At 47.3% G+C, this 17,199-nt stretch overlaps 1 protein-coding gene across 1 annotated transcript; it reads left to right on the top strand.

Moving 5' to 3' along the window:
- Nucleotides 1–446: 446 nt before the first annotated feature.
- On the top strand, nucleotides 447–15,126 carry GM2A (ganglioside GM2 activator). Its single transcript, XM_003934044.4, has 4 exons — nucleotides 447–668; nucleotides 7,380–7,532; nucleotides 14,318–14,500; nucleotides 14,881–15,126. Exons 1-4 carry the CDS (start codon nucleotides 588–590, stop codon nucleotides 15,034–15,036), a joined length of 573 nt encoding a protein of 190 aa, XP_003934093.1. The 5' UTR covers nucleotides 447–587; the 3' UTR covers nucleotides 15,037–15,126.
- Nucleotides 15,127–17,199: the final 2,073 nt, after the last annotated feature.

Raw genomic sequence — 17,199 nt, 5'->3', positions numbered from 1 at the left:
GGAGGTGACGGTCCAGGCAGGAGTTCAGAAGCCACAGCTCCGCCCCATCACCCGCCCCGCCCCGCCTCTCCCAGGAGCTCGGCTCCGCCCCGCCCCGTCCCGCCTCTCCCAGGAGCTCGGCTCCGCCCCGCCCCGCCTCTCCCAGGAGCTCGGCTCGACTCCGCCCCGCCCCCGCACTCCACTCGGCCCCTCCTCGACCCACGGCCTCGCCCCTCCCGCGCGTGCAGCTCCGCTTCGTCCTCGTGATCCCGCACCACCCTCGCGCTAAGCTCCCTTCCGTTCCAGCCGCACTCAGCTCCGTTGCACTCAGCTCCGCCCCCTTTCTCTTCCAGCTCCGCCTACGGCCCGCAGAGGGAAGGTCTTGACATGTATGTTAGAGAGACAGGCTCCAATGAAAAGAGCGAGAGGGCGGAGCCAAAGTCTCGCGGGGGCGGGGCGAGGCGGGGCGAAATTGCCAGTGTCTGGACTCAGCTTTGCATAACAATACGTAGCTTTGTGTAACCAATGCAGGAAGGCATTTAAAGGCTTAAAGGCGACTCCGCCGCCACAGACCTTGCAGTTAACTCCGCCCGGACCCACCCTTCTCAATGCAATCCCTGATGCAGGCTCCGCTCCTGATCGCCCTGGGCTTGTTTCTCGCGGCCCCTGCACAAGCCCACCCGAAAAAGGTGAGTGCACCCTCCTTTAAGAGGCTGTTTGCAGCCTCCTGGCCCAGATACGGGTGTGCGGGTCTGGGTGAGTTATGGGGGTGGCCACTCCGTTCTCTACAGTTAGTTCTTTCCAGTATAGCCTCCCAAAGTAACGAATTATGGGATTCTGATCTGTACAGTGAGGGTGGCCTCTAAGGACTTGTTCTGCTCCAGGCCTTTTTTGGAGCGATTAATCTCAGTCTGCATTCTCCCGCCTTCTCTCCAAGCGCCGGTGTGAAAATGCAGAGAGCCTTAAAACTAAGGCATTGCTCACAGAGATTCAGTCCTGTTACCCTGCTCCTGACCCCTGACCCCCACTCCTGATGTCCCCATGATAAGGCCTGCTGCCTCATCTCATCCTCTACTCGAATGCCCTGAACCCTTCCTGAGAGGTGGGAGCGTTTGAGAGCTTCTCCAGGCCAGAGGATCCAAGTTTGCCCATCTGGTGACAACTACCAAGGCCTGTGACTCTGCTGCCTGTGGCTGTGAGCCACTGAGACAACAGTCCCCCTACCCTCTAAGGCAAGCTTCCTCCTTCACTTCTCATTCACACCATGCTGCAGATCCCTGGGATAGGGAAGTTCTGTAATCCCTAGATCTGAAAGAGCCTAGTTCCTGGCTTATTTCAACTAGCTCAATGTCTTCCAGATTTAGTCTATGTTGTTGCAAATGACAAGATTTTCCCCTTTTTAAAGGCTGAAATAGTATTCTGTTGTGTATCTATACCACATTTTCTTTATGCATTCAATTTGGCGGATAATTTCTTTATCCATCAAGTGTCTGTTGATGGACACTTAGGTTATTTCCATATCTTAGCTATTGTGAGTAATGCTGCAATGAATATGGGAGTGCAGATATCCCTTAGAAATATTGATTTCACTTCCTTTGGATATAAACCCAGAAGTGGGATTACTGGTTCATATAGTAGTTCTGTTTTATTATCTCACTTATATGTAGAGTCTAACCAAGTTGAACTTACTTACAGAAGTTGAGAGTAAAGGTGGGGTCTCACTCTGTCACCCAGGCTGGAGTGCAGTGGGGCAATCATAGCTCACTGCCACCTTGAACTCCTCAGCTCAAGCAATCCTCTCACCTCAGCCTCTTGAGTAGCTGGGACTACAGGTGTGGACCACTGAATTATGCTAAGGAATAGGCTTTGAGATTTATTTTACACCAGGGTGACTATAGTCAGTAATGTATTATATACAGAAGCTCCTTAATTTTTCATGAGCTTATGTTCCGATAAACCCATTGTAAGTTGAAAATACCATTAAATTGAAAATGCTGCCAATACAACTAACCTGAGCATTATAGCTTAGGCTAGCCTACCTTGAACATGCTCAGAACAATTACATTAGTCTACAGTTGGGCAACATCATCTAACACAAAGCCCATCTCATAATAAACTGTTGGATATCTTATGTAATTTATTGAAGACTGTACTGAAAGTGAAAAACAGTATGGATACTCAAAATACAGTTCTACTGAATATTTATCACTTAGGCACTATTGTAAAGTTGAAAAATTGTAGGCTGGGCATGGTGCCTCCAGCCTGTAATCTCAGCACTTTGGGAGGCCGAGGTGGGCAGATCGCCTGAGGTCAGGAGTTTGAGACCAGCCTGGCCAACATGGTGAAACCCTGTCTCTACTAAAAATACAAAAATTAGCCGCGCATGGTGGCCCATGCCTGTAATCCCAGCTCGGGAGATTGAGGCAGGAGAAGCACTTGAACCAGGGAGGTGGAAGTTGCAGTGAGCCGAGATCGCGCCACTGCACTCCAGCCTGGGTGACAGAGAGAGACTCAGTCTCAAAAAAAAAAAAAAAAAAAAAAAAAAAAAAAAAAAAAGAGAGAGAGGGGAGAGAAAAGTTGTATGTCAAACCTTTGTAAGTTGAGACCTGTGCATTTCAAAACAGCTAATACATTTCACATTGTACCCCACAAATGTATACAACTATGGTTTGTCAGTTTGAAAAAAAAAAAAGCAAGACCAGGCACAGTGGTGCACCCCTGTAATCCCAACACTTTGGGAGGCTGAGGTAGGCAGATTGCTTGAAGTCAGGAGTTCAAGACCAGCCTGGGCAACATGACGAAACCCTGTTTCTGCAAAAAATACAAAAATTAGCTAGGCTAAGGTGCAGAGATCGCTTGAGCCTGGGAGGTCGTGACTGCAGCTGAGATTGCACCACTGCATTCCAGTCTGGGTGACAGAGTGAGACCCTGTCTCACCAAAAAAACCTCCAAACGAAAAACCCAATTCCATTGCCTCTTGACTGCTAGCTGGGGGCAAGACATCAAACATTTCTGGTAGCAAAGGGATAGGTCTACCCTAGATCCCCACCCTTCTACCACTCTGCTAATGTTTGTCTGAGAGTGAGGAACAGTGCGGTGTAGGAGAAAGTGGGTGGTACTGAAAGCAGGCAGGCTTGGCTTCTGATCCTTCTCCTGTGTTAATCCACGGATTCCCTGAGTCTTGGTCTCCTCATCTGTAAGATGGATGTGATGGTGCCAACTTGCATCTCGTCTTGGAGAGTTGCCAGTGAAGGGAAATATATTCATTGATGGAAAAGTTCTAAAATTGGAAACAAATAAAGCCATGTAAATCTATAGGCTTGGCCTCACTGTGCCCCTGAGGCAGAAAGTCTATTTTGCTTGTTGAATGAAGGAACATGGACCTTTTGATTTCATTTGACTGGAGAATTTATACCTTGCTCCTGAATGTTGACTGTGAATGTTTCTCTTGGCTCCAGGGCTGGCCGCTTCATAGCGGAGTCTGGCTAGAGGCTGCTAGCTTACCCTACAAACTTGTTCTCCTATATGCTATGGGTATGGATGCCATCTCAAACTAGAAGGTCTTAGATTGGCAGTTTTGAAGAGGTCACTATAAAGGTCACTCAAAATCACACAGCATCTACATCTTCTCGGGGCTCATGTGATTCAGAGCCCTGACCTTAAATCCCTGGGCTAGATAAAGTCTGGGGGGGGTGACAGTGAGTGTTTGAACATCAGGAAACCTGAATTTCTGTTCCTCTTCTAGCATAGCTGGTCTTGTGACTCCAGGCTGTGAGGAGTATTAGACGGGGGAGGATATCTAGTCCCATGCTAATCATATAGCAGGTGCTTAATAGACTCTATGGTGCTGTATAGTGGCTGTTATTTGTTGTACATATGCTATGTGGTATGTACTGAGCTATGTGCTTTTTTCCTAAAAAATGTTCTTTGGAATAATTTTAGGTTTATAGAAAAGTTGCAGCAAGGCGTGATGGCCCACGCCTATAATCCGGCACTGTGGGAGGCCGAAGCAGGCAAATCACTTGAGGTCAGGAGTTCAAGACCAACCTGGCCAACAGGGTGAAACACTGTCTCTATGAAAAATACAAAAATTAGCCAAGCAGGGTGGCGTACACCTGTAGTCCCAGCTACCTGGGAGGCTGAGGCAGGAGTATCACTTGAACCCAGGAGGCAGAGGTTGCAGTGAGCCAAGATCTCACTGCTACACTCTAGCCTAGGTGACAGAGTGAGACTCCGTCTCAAGAAAAAAAGAGTTTCAGAGATAATATAGAGTTTCCATATACTCTTGACTCAGTTTCCCCTGTTAGGATCTTATATTATCATTGTACATACCTCAAAACTAAGAAAACAACATTAGTACATTATTGTTAACTGAATTCTAGACTTTATTTGGATTTCACCAGTTTTCCCATTAATGTTCTCTTTCTGAGCCAGGATCCAATTCAGGGTACTGTGTAGCCATTGTTGACACATGTCGTTGTAGTCCCCACTCTCCTCTGGCCTACGACAGCTTCTTAGTCTTTCCTTGTTTATTTATGAGCTTGACAGTCTCGAGGAGTCGTGCCCTGTGCTTTCTGTATACAAACATCATGCCCTCACAATAGCCCTGTGAGAAGATATCATTATGTCCACGTAGTAGATGAGGAAATTTTGAACCTCTAGGGGGTTAACTTACCCATGGTCTCAGCTAACAAGCCTGGCAGAGCTGGGATTTTAGTTCATACCTGTAGTGCCCATATCTCTGCCCCCAGAGCTGTGCCTTTCCCCTTTGCCTTGTGCTGCCCCTTCCCACTTGTTGCTTAGGCTGGGATGGCAGATATCTGGTGCCAAGCCTGGTCTTGGTAGGGAATGCTAATCCATTACATCTCCCTTCCCTGATGATCCTGGACTCAGCAGCAGAATATGTCACCATAGAGGCAGCTAGCTGGACATTACCGCCAGGAAGCCATCTTGTTACATCTCCCCCAGGGCCTGGGGAATGCAGAGCTTAGAAGAGGGGAGGGGATTCTTCTCCAGTACGCACTCTGGATACCCTGCCTCCACCCCCAGCCTGGATTCAATCCTCGGTGTGGATCAGGCTGCCTTAGAATCTATGAACGCATCCCTACCCAGAAAACGGCTAGTCCTGCTCCTACGTAGCCCTCCAGCCTGACTTTTCATTCCAGGTATTCTTTCCCTTGACCATCTTCAGTCTGTTCACACGCACAGATCACAGTGTAGTACTGTCCTTTAGTGGGGTTCCACTGCACCTGTAGTTAATGCAACCTCCTGAGTATGGCTTGTGGGGACCTACATTAAATGACCTGCCGCCCCTCCAACCTCATCTGGGTCCCTCGTCCTTGACATTTAGCCGATGGCCTTCCCCCAGTGCCTACAGCAGCCAAGCTTCTTTGTGCCTCGGGGCCTTTGCCAGAGTTCCCTTGGCCTGGAACATTCTTTCTGCACTTACATGTCTGCCTCCTCATCCTGTAAGAGTCCAGCTTAAGTATCACTTCCCCACCACCCTATGTAAGTGAGTCCTTTGTTGCTGTCAGCATTACCTTCTGCACATTTCTTTGTGGCACTCACAAATCATAGTGAGTGATATTTATTTGCATTAGACGGTAAGCTCCTCAAGGCAGGGCAGGAGCCGTGTCTGATTGTTTACCTCTCTTGCCACAGTGCTTAGCCCAAGGCCTGCCATCATTGCTCCATAAATATTTGTGGAATGAATGTTGAAGGAAACATTCATTGGCAACTACCCGGTCCTGCCTTTCTTAGTCATGACATGAGCTTTCATTCCAAGGGGTAGGAACTCATTCCTAAAAGCTCGGGTAAAGGGGAAGTTTATTACAGAGTTACAAGACATCTCATGGCGCTGCCGGCAGGAAGCGGAGGCTAGGATGCTAATGGCTCCCATTTGGCTCTCAAGTTGTGACTGGCATTGGGTTATGAACTTTACATACACGCTCTTGCCCTTGCAACATCCTGGAGAGGAAGGTAGAAATGCCTCCAGTTAAAAGATGTGGAAATTGAGACACCGGAGGGGAAACTGACCGGTAAAATCACATAGTAAGTGTGGCAGAGCTATGATTTCCACCCAGGGTTGTTTGGCTAGAATCGTCCTTCACCCACGTCTCTCCGAAGCCATACCCTTCACTACTCCCTGCTGCTTTTATAGACAGGGAAGTGGGACTTCATCTGTTCCTTTTTCCACAGACCAGCAGAGCCCTTAGTTCTTATCCCTTCATTAGCTTCCACTTGGTCATGGGTCACAGATCTAGATGGTCTGGCCTCAATCCAAAATTGAGGATCCAGTGACAGTACAAAGCCCCCGTATCCCCAGACTTTTATGCCTTAATTCCAAAACTGGGCAGAGAGAATCCATCAGCTTAGCTGAGGTTAGGTGATCCCGCTGGGTCTGGTCAGTGACGGGAGTGTTGAAGGTGGGGGTCAGCTTGGGGGTATGGGACTGGCAGGTTTTCTCTCTGAGGCAGGGTGTGGATTCAGGGCATGCCAACAGTCTCTCATACGTGGCCCCTAGGGGGCTGGGGGAGGTGAGAGTGGGTGGGCAGAGAGTCTGCACAGTGGGGGAGGTGTTCAAGATTGTCAGACAGGGTACTGTTGGAGTGGGGAGTGGCGGTCACATGCAGTCACATGCAGATGTAGTGGTGGCAGAATCAGGAGACCTGGGGGATGTGGAGGAAAAACAGGAGGAACAGCTCAGCAGAGTGGTGGTGGTTGACCCCACTGGGCACGTGGCATGAGAGGTGGGATGAGAAGAAGAAACCACTGGTTAGGACTGGGGAAGTCCATTCACTGGGGATTATTCATCAGGAAGTGATCCTTGGGGATCTTTTCATGGTGTCCTATTCCTTCCTGAGTTAGTCACCTTCCTCCTTGAGAGTGGGATTTCAGATGCTGTTATCTGTGTTCTGTATTTCCCATTGTTCCTGGCTCTGGGTTGGGTGTGGGGTGTGACATGAACAAGGTCCTGGATGTGGGCTGCAGGGGTGAATCCTCCAGGAGGCTGCCCTCTGCTGGGATCCCAAGGCTGGCTGGAGAGCAGCGGGCAGCAGGGAGGTGGGAAAGCAGAGAAGGCGTCCACCGAAGGCCAGTTAGGTCAGTCTCCTGTTTTGAAGTTCCAGGTCCATCATATTCTGCCTTATAGTTTACAATATGCTTTTGTGAGATAATGTCTTTTGAGTCTTTTAGTTTAGTCCTGTCTATAGAATGAGTAGGGCAAGTATTATCCCAGGTTCATAGGTGTGGAGCCTCATAGATGAGGCTCAAAGATAGAGGTGCCTCACCCAAGGTCACACTGCCAGGAGCTCGTTTTTCCTACGATCTGTGATAGTTTCTTTTGTTAACCTTTTTCTTCTCCTCCTTCCTTGCTGCCTGATTGTCCCTGGCCCTTCCAGCTACGTAAGTTTTCCTGGGACAACTGCGATGAAGGGAAGGACCCTGCGGTGATCAGAAGCCTGACTCTGGAGCCTGACCCCATCATCATTCCTGGGAACGTAACCCTCAGTGTCGTGGGCAGCACCAGTGTCGCCCTGAGTTCTCCTTTGAAGGTGAGCCTGGGGGTGGGTGGGGAAGGGGAGGTGCCAGAGGCTGGCTAGCAGGGGCACTGGGGCACGTATGCGGGGGGAACTGTGAAGAATGTCAGAATCCTGGATTTCCAGAATAGTATAGGACGTGTAGATTCAGATACTCATTCACAAGTTCATGGAATCTCAGGATCATCGGATTGAAAGGAATCTCTGATGTCAGCGCCAGCAACGTCCTGGTAAGGGCAGGAGTGACAGATGCCTTGAGCCTGGCAGGAGCGTCCTGGCCTTCTCTGGGCCAGATGGCCAACTGCCGATTATTGTCTGACAGCTCTGGTTGGGCAATTTGGTTTTGTTGTTCATTATAAAATCGATGCATCAATTAGCCAGTAACACATAGTCACTTTAGAAAACACAAGCGGTCAAAAAATAAATAAAATAGGCCAGGTGCGGTGGCTCATGCCTGTAATCCCAGCACTTTGGGAGACTGAAGTGGGAAGATCATTTGAGGTCAGGAGTTCGAGACCAGCCTGGCCAACACGGTAAAACCCCATCTTTACTAAAAATAGAAAAATTAGCTGGGTGTGGTGGCATGTGCCTGTAATCCCAGCTACTTGGGTGGCTGAGGTGGGAGAATCACTTGAACCCAAGAGGCAGAGGTTGTAGGGAGCCGAGATCGCACCACTGCACTCCAGCCTGGGTGGCAGAGCAAAACTCAGTCTCAAAAATAAATCAATAAACAAATAAAATAAATCACTAGAAATCTCACTACCTAGTGATAGGGGATAAGCACTTTTAACATCATATAGGACATTCTTTGCAACTTTCCCCCATACAATTACATGTGTAACATACATATTTATTTTTAATGGATATGTATGATAATAGGCAGTGCTCATTGTAAATGTCCTCCAGCAACCTAAATCCTAGAGATAGCCAGTGTTTTCTCTTTATATATCCCGTCAGAATTTTTATGTGTTTGTAAATACAGACACAGTTATACTCCTGGGAGTATATGATATGTGCTATTATACTTGATTTTTTTTGCACAATACTCTATGTTCCATATCTCTTTCCAAGGATTAGGTGGCTCTACATAGTCATATTTTTTACCCAAATGTTATTTTATTATTTTAATTTATTATAATTTTAGAGACAATGTCTCACTCTGTTGCTCAGGCTGGAGTGCAGTGGTATGATCATGGCTTACTGCAGTCTTGACTTCATGGGCTTAAGTGATCCTCCTGCCTCAGCCTCCTGAGTAGCTGGGACCACAGGCACATGTCACCATGCTTACCTAATTTTTTAATTTTTTATGGAGATGGAGCCTCCCTATGTTGCCCAGGCTGGTCTCGAAGTCCTGGGCTCAAGCAGTCCTCCTGCCTCAGACTCCTAAAATGTTGGAATTATAGGTGTGAGCCACCCCGCTCAGCCCATCCAGTCATTTTTAATAGCAGAAATATTCGGATGTGTATCTTTCATAATTTATATAACAAGTCTATCGGTGAACATTTAGTTTGTTTCCAGGGTGGTGCTTTTTTTTTTTTTTTTGAGACAGGGTCTTACTCTGTTGCCTCAGCTGGAGTGCAGTGGCACCATCTTGGCTCCTTGAAACCTTTGCCTCCCGGGTTCAAGCAGTTCTCCTGCCTCAGCCTCCCAAGTAGCAGTGGCACCTGCCACTGTGCCCTGCTCATTTTGTGTCTGTATTGGAGATAGGGTTTCACCATGTTGGCCAAGCTGGTCTTGAACCCCTGACTTCAGGCAATCTACCTGCCTCGGCCTTCCAAAGAGCTGAGATTATAGGCTTGAGTCACTGCACCCTGCCAGTGGGTTATTATTATTTTTTTTCCTGTAATAACCACCTTTGTAGAAATTATTATTATAGTACATCTTTTTAATAATTTTCTGATTATCTAGATAGACACTTTCTAGGTCTTTCGATACATACTACCTAAGTGCCTCCTAATGTTTGAACCATCTTGCATCATTCCTAGTGAGCACAGATGTCCATTCATGCGTTTATTTGCCTTTTTTGTATTTACTCTGGGAATAACCTGTTTGTTTCCATCCATTGACTATTTTAGGAGCGGATGTTTTTATATTTTCTTACAGAATAATGAAGACTTTTCATATATCCATTGCAAAACCATTTATTATGGTCCTTTACTCTGTAGCTAAAATTGCTACCTTTATATGATGTTCCTCTATGCCCTTCAGTCTGTTCCTGATCCAGATCTATTCTGGTACCAGTTTTGTGTTAATCCTTTAAAAGAGTACTGATTTGCAATCTGTGTTTCCATCATTACCCTTAGACCTGGCTTAATCACAGCTCCTACCTTATGGGCTTTCCTTGAGCAATACCTGAGTTAGTAAATAATGCACAGGGCCTGGCGGCCAGGACATGCTCAGTACTTGTTAGATCTTGTGAACATTTCAATTAGTATCTGTCTTATCCTGCAGCCTCTTGACCCAGACACAAGTCCTGGATATGTGGCAGTTTTCAGCTCCCCTGCACCTCACACTAAGTCTTTTCCTAGCGGAGTCATTATGTTCCTTTACTGTCCCTCAGGTGGTAAGGGATCAAGCCCTGTACCCTTGGATCGGGGCCAAGGGATGGAATTATTTCCCACGTATGGACACGGGACTGTTTCTCTGCCGGGGTCACACACATTTATTTGTGTGGTCCCTCTGCTGAATCTGGAGTGGGGGCTGTCCTGGTAGACCTGCCACCATGCTCCGTTTCCCGCCATCACTGTTCAACCACTGGCGTTTCTAGGGAGGCCCCGCGTAGCTGACTTGGAAACAAGAAGATGACAACCCCCCTCTTCTGCCCTCACCCTGCTTTTCCTGGCTCCTTCACAGACCATTGAGATGGATTTTACCCCCTACCCTCTTTTTCCATTGTTTTATTACCTGTCATAAATTTGGGCCTAAATAATCTCCTCAGTCTTGACTGTCACTTGTGCTTAGTAAAAATTGGCCTCAGATCTACTCTGCTCCTTCTGTTTCCTCATTTTTTTTTTGAGATGGAGTTTCGCTGTGTTGTCTAAACTGGAGTATAGTGGCACAATCTTGGCTCATTGCAACCTCTGCCTCCCAGGTTCAAGGGATTCTCCTGTCTCAGCTTCTGGAGTAGCTGGGATTACAGGTATGCACCACCACGTCCAGCTAATTTCTCTACTTTTAGTAGAGATGAGGTTTCGCCATGTTGGCCAGGCTGGTCTCGAACTCCTGACCTCCCAAAGTGCTGGGATTACAGGCATCAGACACTGCGCCTGGCTGCCAGTATTTCTCGTGTGTGTGTGTGTGTGTGTGTCTGTGTCTGTGTCTGTGTCTGTGTGTGTGTGTGTGTGTGTGTGTATTTAGTTCAGTTCTTTTCTCTTTTTAGAGTATGTGCATATCGACTATTAGATGAAAGCTCTTCTGACCACTTGCTAGGGAGAAGAAATGATGAGGGACAGAGGCTCTCAGGGAAGGTTGCCACTTGCCCCAGATCACAAAGCTAGTTGTTAGCATGGGCAAGCCTGGTGTGTTGATCTTGGGGCTTGGTTCCTGAGCTTTTACTGGCAGGTAGGTAGACTTAGTGCTTGGTGTATTTGCAGGGGAGGGGAGAGGAGTGTTGCAGATTCAGTTCCAGACCTCTACCCTTGCCCAGCAGACCCGCTTTTGAGAGCTGCCCAGAACCAAGCTCTAGATGAGCCTGGAGCACTCTTGAGGCCACAGGGCTTCAACCCCTTGTTACGCTAAGGCCCAAAGGAGAGTGACTGCCCAAACCCAAGAAAGCAACGGCCATCCTCTCTTCCCCTGACCTTGCTGTAGTGAAATATCTTTAATCAAAAGTCAAATCTGGGATCTGGATAGATTTGACCTTAGCTGCAATTTTTAAAAGTTAAATGTCCCACGTTTCCATGGCCCTGGGTAAGATTGGGGCCTGCTCAGGAGCTCCCTTTTCTCTTTTGACTTGCTCCACGAGATTTGGCAAAGTTAGTAACTCCCACTGCCCAGCCTCCCTCAAGTTTCAGCCTGTGGGACTCTGGTTTCCCCGTCCTTGAGAATTGTAAATTGTCATTGTATTTGTCATATTTACTTATTCCAGCCTTTCAAGCCTGATCACTTGGTTCTCCAAGCCCCTGGGCTCATTACTCCGCCCTGCTTCCTTTTCTGAGTCATAGTTGCAGATAGATTGAGAATAAGAAATGAGCCATAGTTTGTAATTTCCAAATGGCAGGCGTGACTGCTGCCTTAGAACCCTCTGTTGACTTCAGTTCAGTACACTTCTTGTGTCGTGCTTGTCCTGTGCTGGGGATAGAAGCAGAGATCAGAGAGGCACTGTCCCTTCTGTAGATGCACCCCTACAGGTTCCAGCCTGGTGGGAGGACTTTGGCCCCTTACTGGCCTCCTCAGTTGGGCATTCTTGCTCAGGGCATAACTGGCTCCAACATTTTCACTAGGGTATTGGAGACGCAGGAGAGAGTATTGGCAGAGGGAAAAGGTAGGGCAGAAGTCACGGAGGAGGCAGCTTTTGATTTCAGGCACTATGCGAAGTGCCGGTATTTTCCTCTCAATGGGACCTGTGAGAGAGGTAGACACTAAAATATCCCACTTTTGAAGATGAAGTGAGGCCAGGTGCAGTGGTTCACTCCTGTAATCCCAGCACCCTGGGAGGCTGAGGCAGGTGGATGGTTTGAAGTCAGGAGTTCGAGACCAGCCTGACCAACACGGTGAAACCCCATCTCTACTAAAAATACAGAAACATTAGCCAGGAATGGTGGCACATGCCTGTAATCTGAGCTACTCGGAGGGTGAGATAGGAGAATCACTTGAACTTGACAGGTAGAGTTTGCAGTGAGCCAAAATCACACCACTACACTATAGCTTGGGTGACAAAGCGAGACTCTATCTCAAAAAAAAAAAACAAAAAACAAAAAACCAAGAACGTAAGGGAATGGCCACTGAGATAAGAGAGATTAAGTAACTTCCCCAAGGGTACAGTAATACTGGGAAGTGGCAGAACCAGCATTCTAACCTAGGCCATCTGACTTTTCCTAGGCCGCAGGGTAGAAGCAGTTTTGATAAGAGAGGAGGGCTGAGAGGATGCTATGTGGCCAGTGGTGGAGACAATGGATATATGTCTCAGCAGCAGGTGAGGCCAGTGAGAGGAGCAATTTGAATTTGTCCTCTCAGAACACAGGATGTGCTGATTTCTTTTTTCTTTCTGGGCCTGGAGGAAGGCAGCTAATATCTTGACATCTGGGCATCTGGAAGTCTTGAGTCCATGGCCTGGGAGCCAGCATGAGCCCAGCCAGCTCTGAGGACATACATACCTATCCAGGGTTTATCTCTTAGAAACAGAGCCCCAAATAAAATGCTAGAATGTCAGCGCTGAAAGGGATCCTAAAAACGTGATTTCCTGCCATCACACCCGCAAGGAATCAGATATTTGAGAAAGCTAATTTCCGATTGCACTTCCCTTAGAGTTTTTCCTTGATACTTTTGGTGGGTGATGGACATGGTTCTAAGGGACACCTCATTTGGCTCTAGAGGCAATACATGGTGACTATTCAGCACAAGCCCGGGACAACCGGGACTGTCCACTGTGAAGTTCTGGCCACCTCCTCCTGGTCAGCGTCCACCTCCAAAATAGGAGCAGGGTCATGACAGCATGGAGGTGTGAAGCGTATTCTAGATCTTCTCACCCAGTTCTACTCCAGGCACAAGAGTCTTTGTAGCTTTCCCAGCTGAGTCAGGGAGCCCACTACTCCTTGAAGTAGTTGTAACCTAGCTGTGATTTTATACCAGTCCCAAGGTGATCTTTCTCTACATTCCTACTGTTCTTAATTCTGTGTCTTCTGTGGCTGTACAGAGAAAATGTGACCCAAGAACAACCAGTTGGGTTTATTTTGGTAACCAGTTCATCAGTTGGTAGTAACTACCTGAAGTCCTATGCAGAAAAGGATTCTGGGGCCAAGACTGAGCTCAGAAGGAAAGCCTAGGAAGCAATGCCACAGTTAACCAATTAGCAGTTAGATGACAAGTGCATTTCAATGCATGTGTTAGAACCAATCAATGGGTAGTGAGTACATACAGAATTCTAAGACTATGGGCTGTGCATGATGGCTCACGCCTGTAATCCCAGCACTTTGGGAGGATTGCTAGAGCCCAGGAGCTTGAACCCAGCTTGGATAACAAAGTGAGCTCCTGTTGCTACAAAAAAAATACGAAATGAGCTGGGTGTGGTGGCATGTGCCTGCCTGTGTTTCCTAGCTACATAGGAGGTTGAGGCAGGAGGACCGTCTGAGCTCAGGAGGTTGAGGCTACAGTGAGTGCAATAAGCCATGACAAAAAAAAAAAAAAAAAGAAAGAAAGAAAAAAAATTCGAAGTTTATGTATACTTTAATGTGGGGAAAAAATTCACGTTTGATTATTAATGCCTGCCAAGGGCACAAGTGTGGGGATTCACTCAGGGTCGTGGCAAAAATACTAAGGGAAACGTATTAGAGAAAGTTACAGAATATCGGCTGAAACCCTTTTGGAAGGCCTAAGGGTTTTTTCTATAGTTCTTGGCTGAAGGCAGCCGGGAGTCTCTGTTTTTGCAGGAGCCAGAGAGTTTAGCATGCAAATACAAAGGAATGTGAGTCATTTACCTAGCTAGCTCATTAAAAATTCTATGATTAAAGTATACTGCTGCTTTTTTGAAGACACAGAAGAGCTGGTATGTTTGCCCTGAAATTTATATAACCTTTTTCAAAACTCACCCCCCAATTTTTTCTTTTTTTTTCTTTTTTCTTTTTTTTTTTTTTTTTTACCAGTTGGATTTACTTTTGGAGAAGGAAGTGGCCGGCCTCTGGATCAAGATTCCGTGCACAGACCAGATTGGCAGCTGTACCTTTGAAGACTTCTGTGATGTGCTTGACATGTTATTTCCTACTGGGGAGCCCTGCCCAGAGCCCCTACATACCTATGGGCTTCCTTGCCACTGTCCTTTCAAAGAAGTAAGTACTTAGGGAGAAGAGAGCGGTGCCCCCGCGGCTAAAGAGGTGGGGTTTGGAGAGAAGGGTCTTTGCATTCTCGTCTTGCAGGGCTGGATGTCTCTGGATCTGTAATTCAGGGTCATCTATCTGGAATGACTTGTCTTTTGGGAGCCTCAGTTATCATCTATGAAGTGGGAGACTTGAACTTAGATGTGATCTTCAGGGCCCTTTATCTATAATAATCTATGCTCCACAGTGCTATGGCGGTCTCTCATCTTGTGTGGCCAGTTTGAGAATGGGAAGAGGGGTAGTAGTTCATGGCTACAATCCTAGCAGTGGCTCAGGAGAGAGAGACCATCAGTAGGCTCCCACTGACTGGCGGTCCGCTGGCTTTCCCACAGGGAACCTACTCACTGCCCAAGAGCGAATTCACTGTGCCTTCCCTGGAGTTGCCCAGCTGGCTCACCACCGGGAACTACCGCATACAGAGCGTCCTGAGCAGCAGCGAGAAGCGTCTGGGCTGCATCAAGATCGCTGTCTCTCTGAAGGGCCTATAACATGGCATCTGCTACAGCAGAATGGAGGGGTATGAAGAAGGTTCCTTTTCCTCTGTCTCGTGTTTGCCAAGGCCAAATTCCTACCCTCTGCCCACCTTTAATCCCCTTTCTGCAATGAGTCCCCTACCCTAACTGAAAATCGTTTTGTGCCACTTATATTTTAGGCTGGGGAAAGCAGCCCTGACCCAAGGGAGGATGAGTTGGACAGTTCTTGATAGCCCAGGGCATATGGGCTGACCACGTGACCCATCCCCATTAACATTCTCTCTAAAGAGCCTCTTGTTCAGTCACGGAATGGGAACCAGCGTGTTTCAGGAGCTGAAGAGTCTTTATGACTTTCTCCTTTTTTTTTTTGTCACTAAGTTAAAAGCAAAGTGACAGTATGAATGTTTTTGTTCTACTCCAGCCCCTGTTAGAATGAAGGGGTGGAATGAAAGTAGTTGCTCTTAATCTATTCCTTCCCTAACTTCTGTGACTAATTTTGATTTCCTTTTTAGATTTGCCCAGTTAATACTAGGGTACGATGTCTCCTGGAGAGGCAGGGTGTGTCGGGGAGGGATCCCTTGGGGGAGATATGAGGAGTGCTCTGTTGTTTACAAACTCAGGTACCCGCAGGGCCTAGCAAGAGACTTAAATGAGTGACAAGGACCATGAGAAACATGTTGTTTCCATGCTTGATTTCAATTTTTCCTTTTTGATTAAAGATAATACTACTGTGTAAAAATTTCTTATACTATACAGAAAGTCACAGCACACGTGCATTGATTGATACAAGGCCGCTGAGGCCTGGTCTTCAGCTGGAAATATTATTAAGGGCGGCAAGGACTGGCGTAGGCTGGAGAGTGCATGGCTAGTCTGTGAAGACAACTGCCACCTCGCTATGATCAGTCACTGCCACATAAGAGTGGTGTGGGCCCAGTATTGCCAGATAGTTTCAATGTTTGCTCGTAGGGGAGCCAAAAATCCAGATTTGTATATGAAAGCTTACCATTTTAAAAGATCGGCAACTAATTATTTTTTTTTTAAAACACTGTGCAGTGTGATGTGTCCCAAACGGACATATCAGTGGGGCAGGCTGGCTCGTGGCGGCCACTTCGAAAGCTCTGATCTCATACCGTGCATACCTTGTCCTTTTTTTTTTTTTTTTTTTTTTTTTTTTCTGAGACAGAATTTTACTTAGTCACCAAGGCTGGAGTGCAGTGGCACGATCTTGGCTCACTGAAACCTCCGCCTCCTGGATTCAAGCAATCCTCCTGCCTCAGCCTCCCAAGTAACTGGGATTACAGGTGTGTGCCACCATGCCCAGCTAATTTTTTGTGTTTTTAGTAGAGACAGGGTTTCACCCTGTTGGCCAGGCTGATCTTGAACTCCTGACCTCTAGTGATCTGCCCACCTCGGCCTCCCAAAGTGATGGGACTACAGGTGTGAGCCACCGTCCCTGGCCACCTTGTCCTCTTAAGATAACTCCTGTGGCACTGCTTCTCCCTCCACAGGGCCAAAGCAATAGTGTCTTTCCCAAGGAAAAGTCCCTTCCAGTGCTAGGAGAGGTCTGGGCAGCCTCTTAGCTGTGAGCTGCGGGGATCACAAGGCTGCCTGCCTCAGTCTTGGAGTCCAGTTGGCTGAATGAGGCAGATGGGAAAGGGTGGCCTCAACATCAGACTGCCTGGATTTGTCCACCACCCTGTTATGCCGTGACAACTTCTGAACCACACACCAGCCCTGAGTTCTGGGCTCATTTGAAGCCTGGAATAGCAATAAATCGTTTTAACTTGTTGACAGTTTCTCCTTTGTCTTGGCTGCAGATTTCACTGATCACATCTTGGGATTTCAAAAGCGTGTTTGGGATGGGGCTCTTTTGTTTGCAAGGGTTTGTTGGAATGGTACAGGTGAGCCAGGTGATTCCAGGGATGGGCCTTCTGCTTCTGTCACAGGAGCTGCTTGTCATCTCTGGTTTATCGCCATCCAGCTCCCTTGTTTGCTATTTTGCTTTCTATCACCTCGTGACCGAGAAGAGTGAAAATCACCTGGTGACCGTTGAACAGGTCCCAGAGACAAAATCTTATCTGAGGAATTTAGAAGGGAGCAAAGACCACCTGGTGACTATCAAACAGGCCATCAGAGGCAGAGGCAAAATTCCTTATCTGGGGAAAATTAGAAGTAATT

This window comes from Saimiri boliviensis, chromosome 1, assembly GCF_048565385.1.
Source record: "Saimiri boliviensis isolate mSaiBol1 chromosome 1, mSaiBol1.pri, whole genome shotgun sequence".
Taxonomy (NCBI): Eukaryota; Metazoa; Chordata; class Mammalia; order Primates; family Cebidae; genus Saimiri; species Saimiri boliviensis.
This window is presented reverse-complemented; position numbering and strand designations above follow the sequence as displayed.

Coding starts and splice junctions, on each gene's coding strand:
- GM2A (XM_003934044.4), top strand. CDS start 588: ATGCAATCCCTGATGCAGGCTCCGCTCCTGATCGCCCTGGGCTTGTTT. Junction 669..7,379: donor CACAAGCCCACCCGAAAAAG/GTGAGTGCACCC, acceptor TGGCCCTTCCAG/CTACGTAAGTTTTCCTGGGA. Junction 7,533..14,317: donor CCCTGAGTTCTCCTTTGAAG/GTGAGCCTGGGG, acceptor TTTTTTTACCAG/TTGGATTTACTTTTGGAGAA.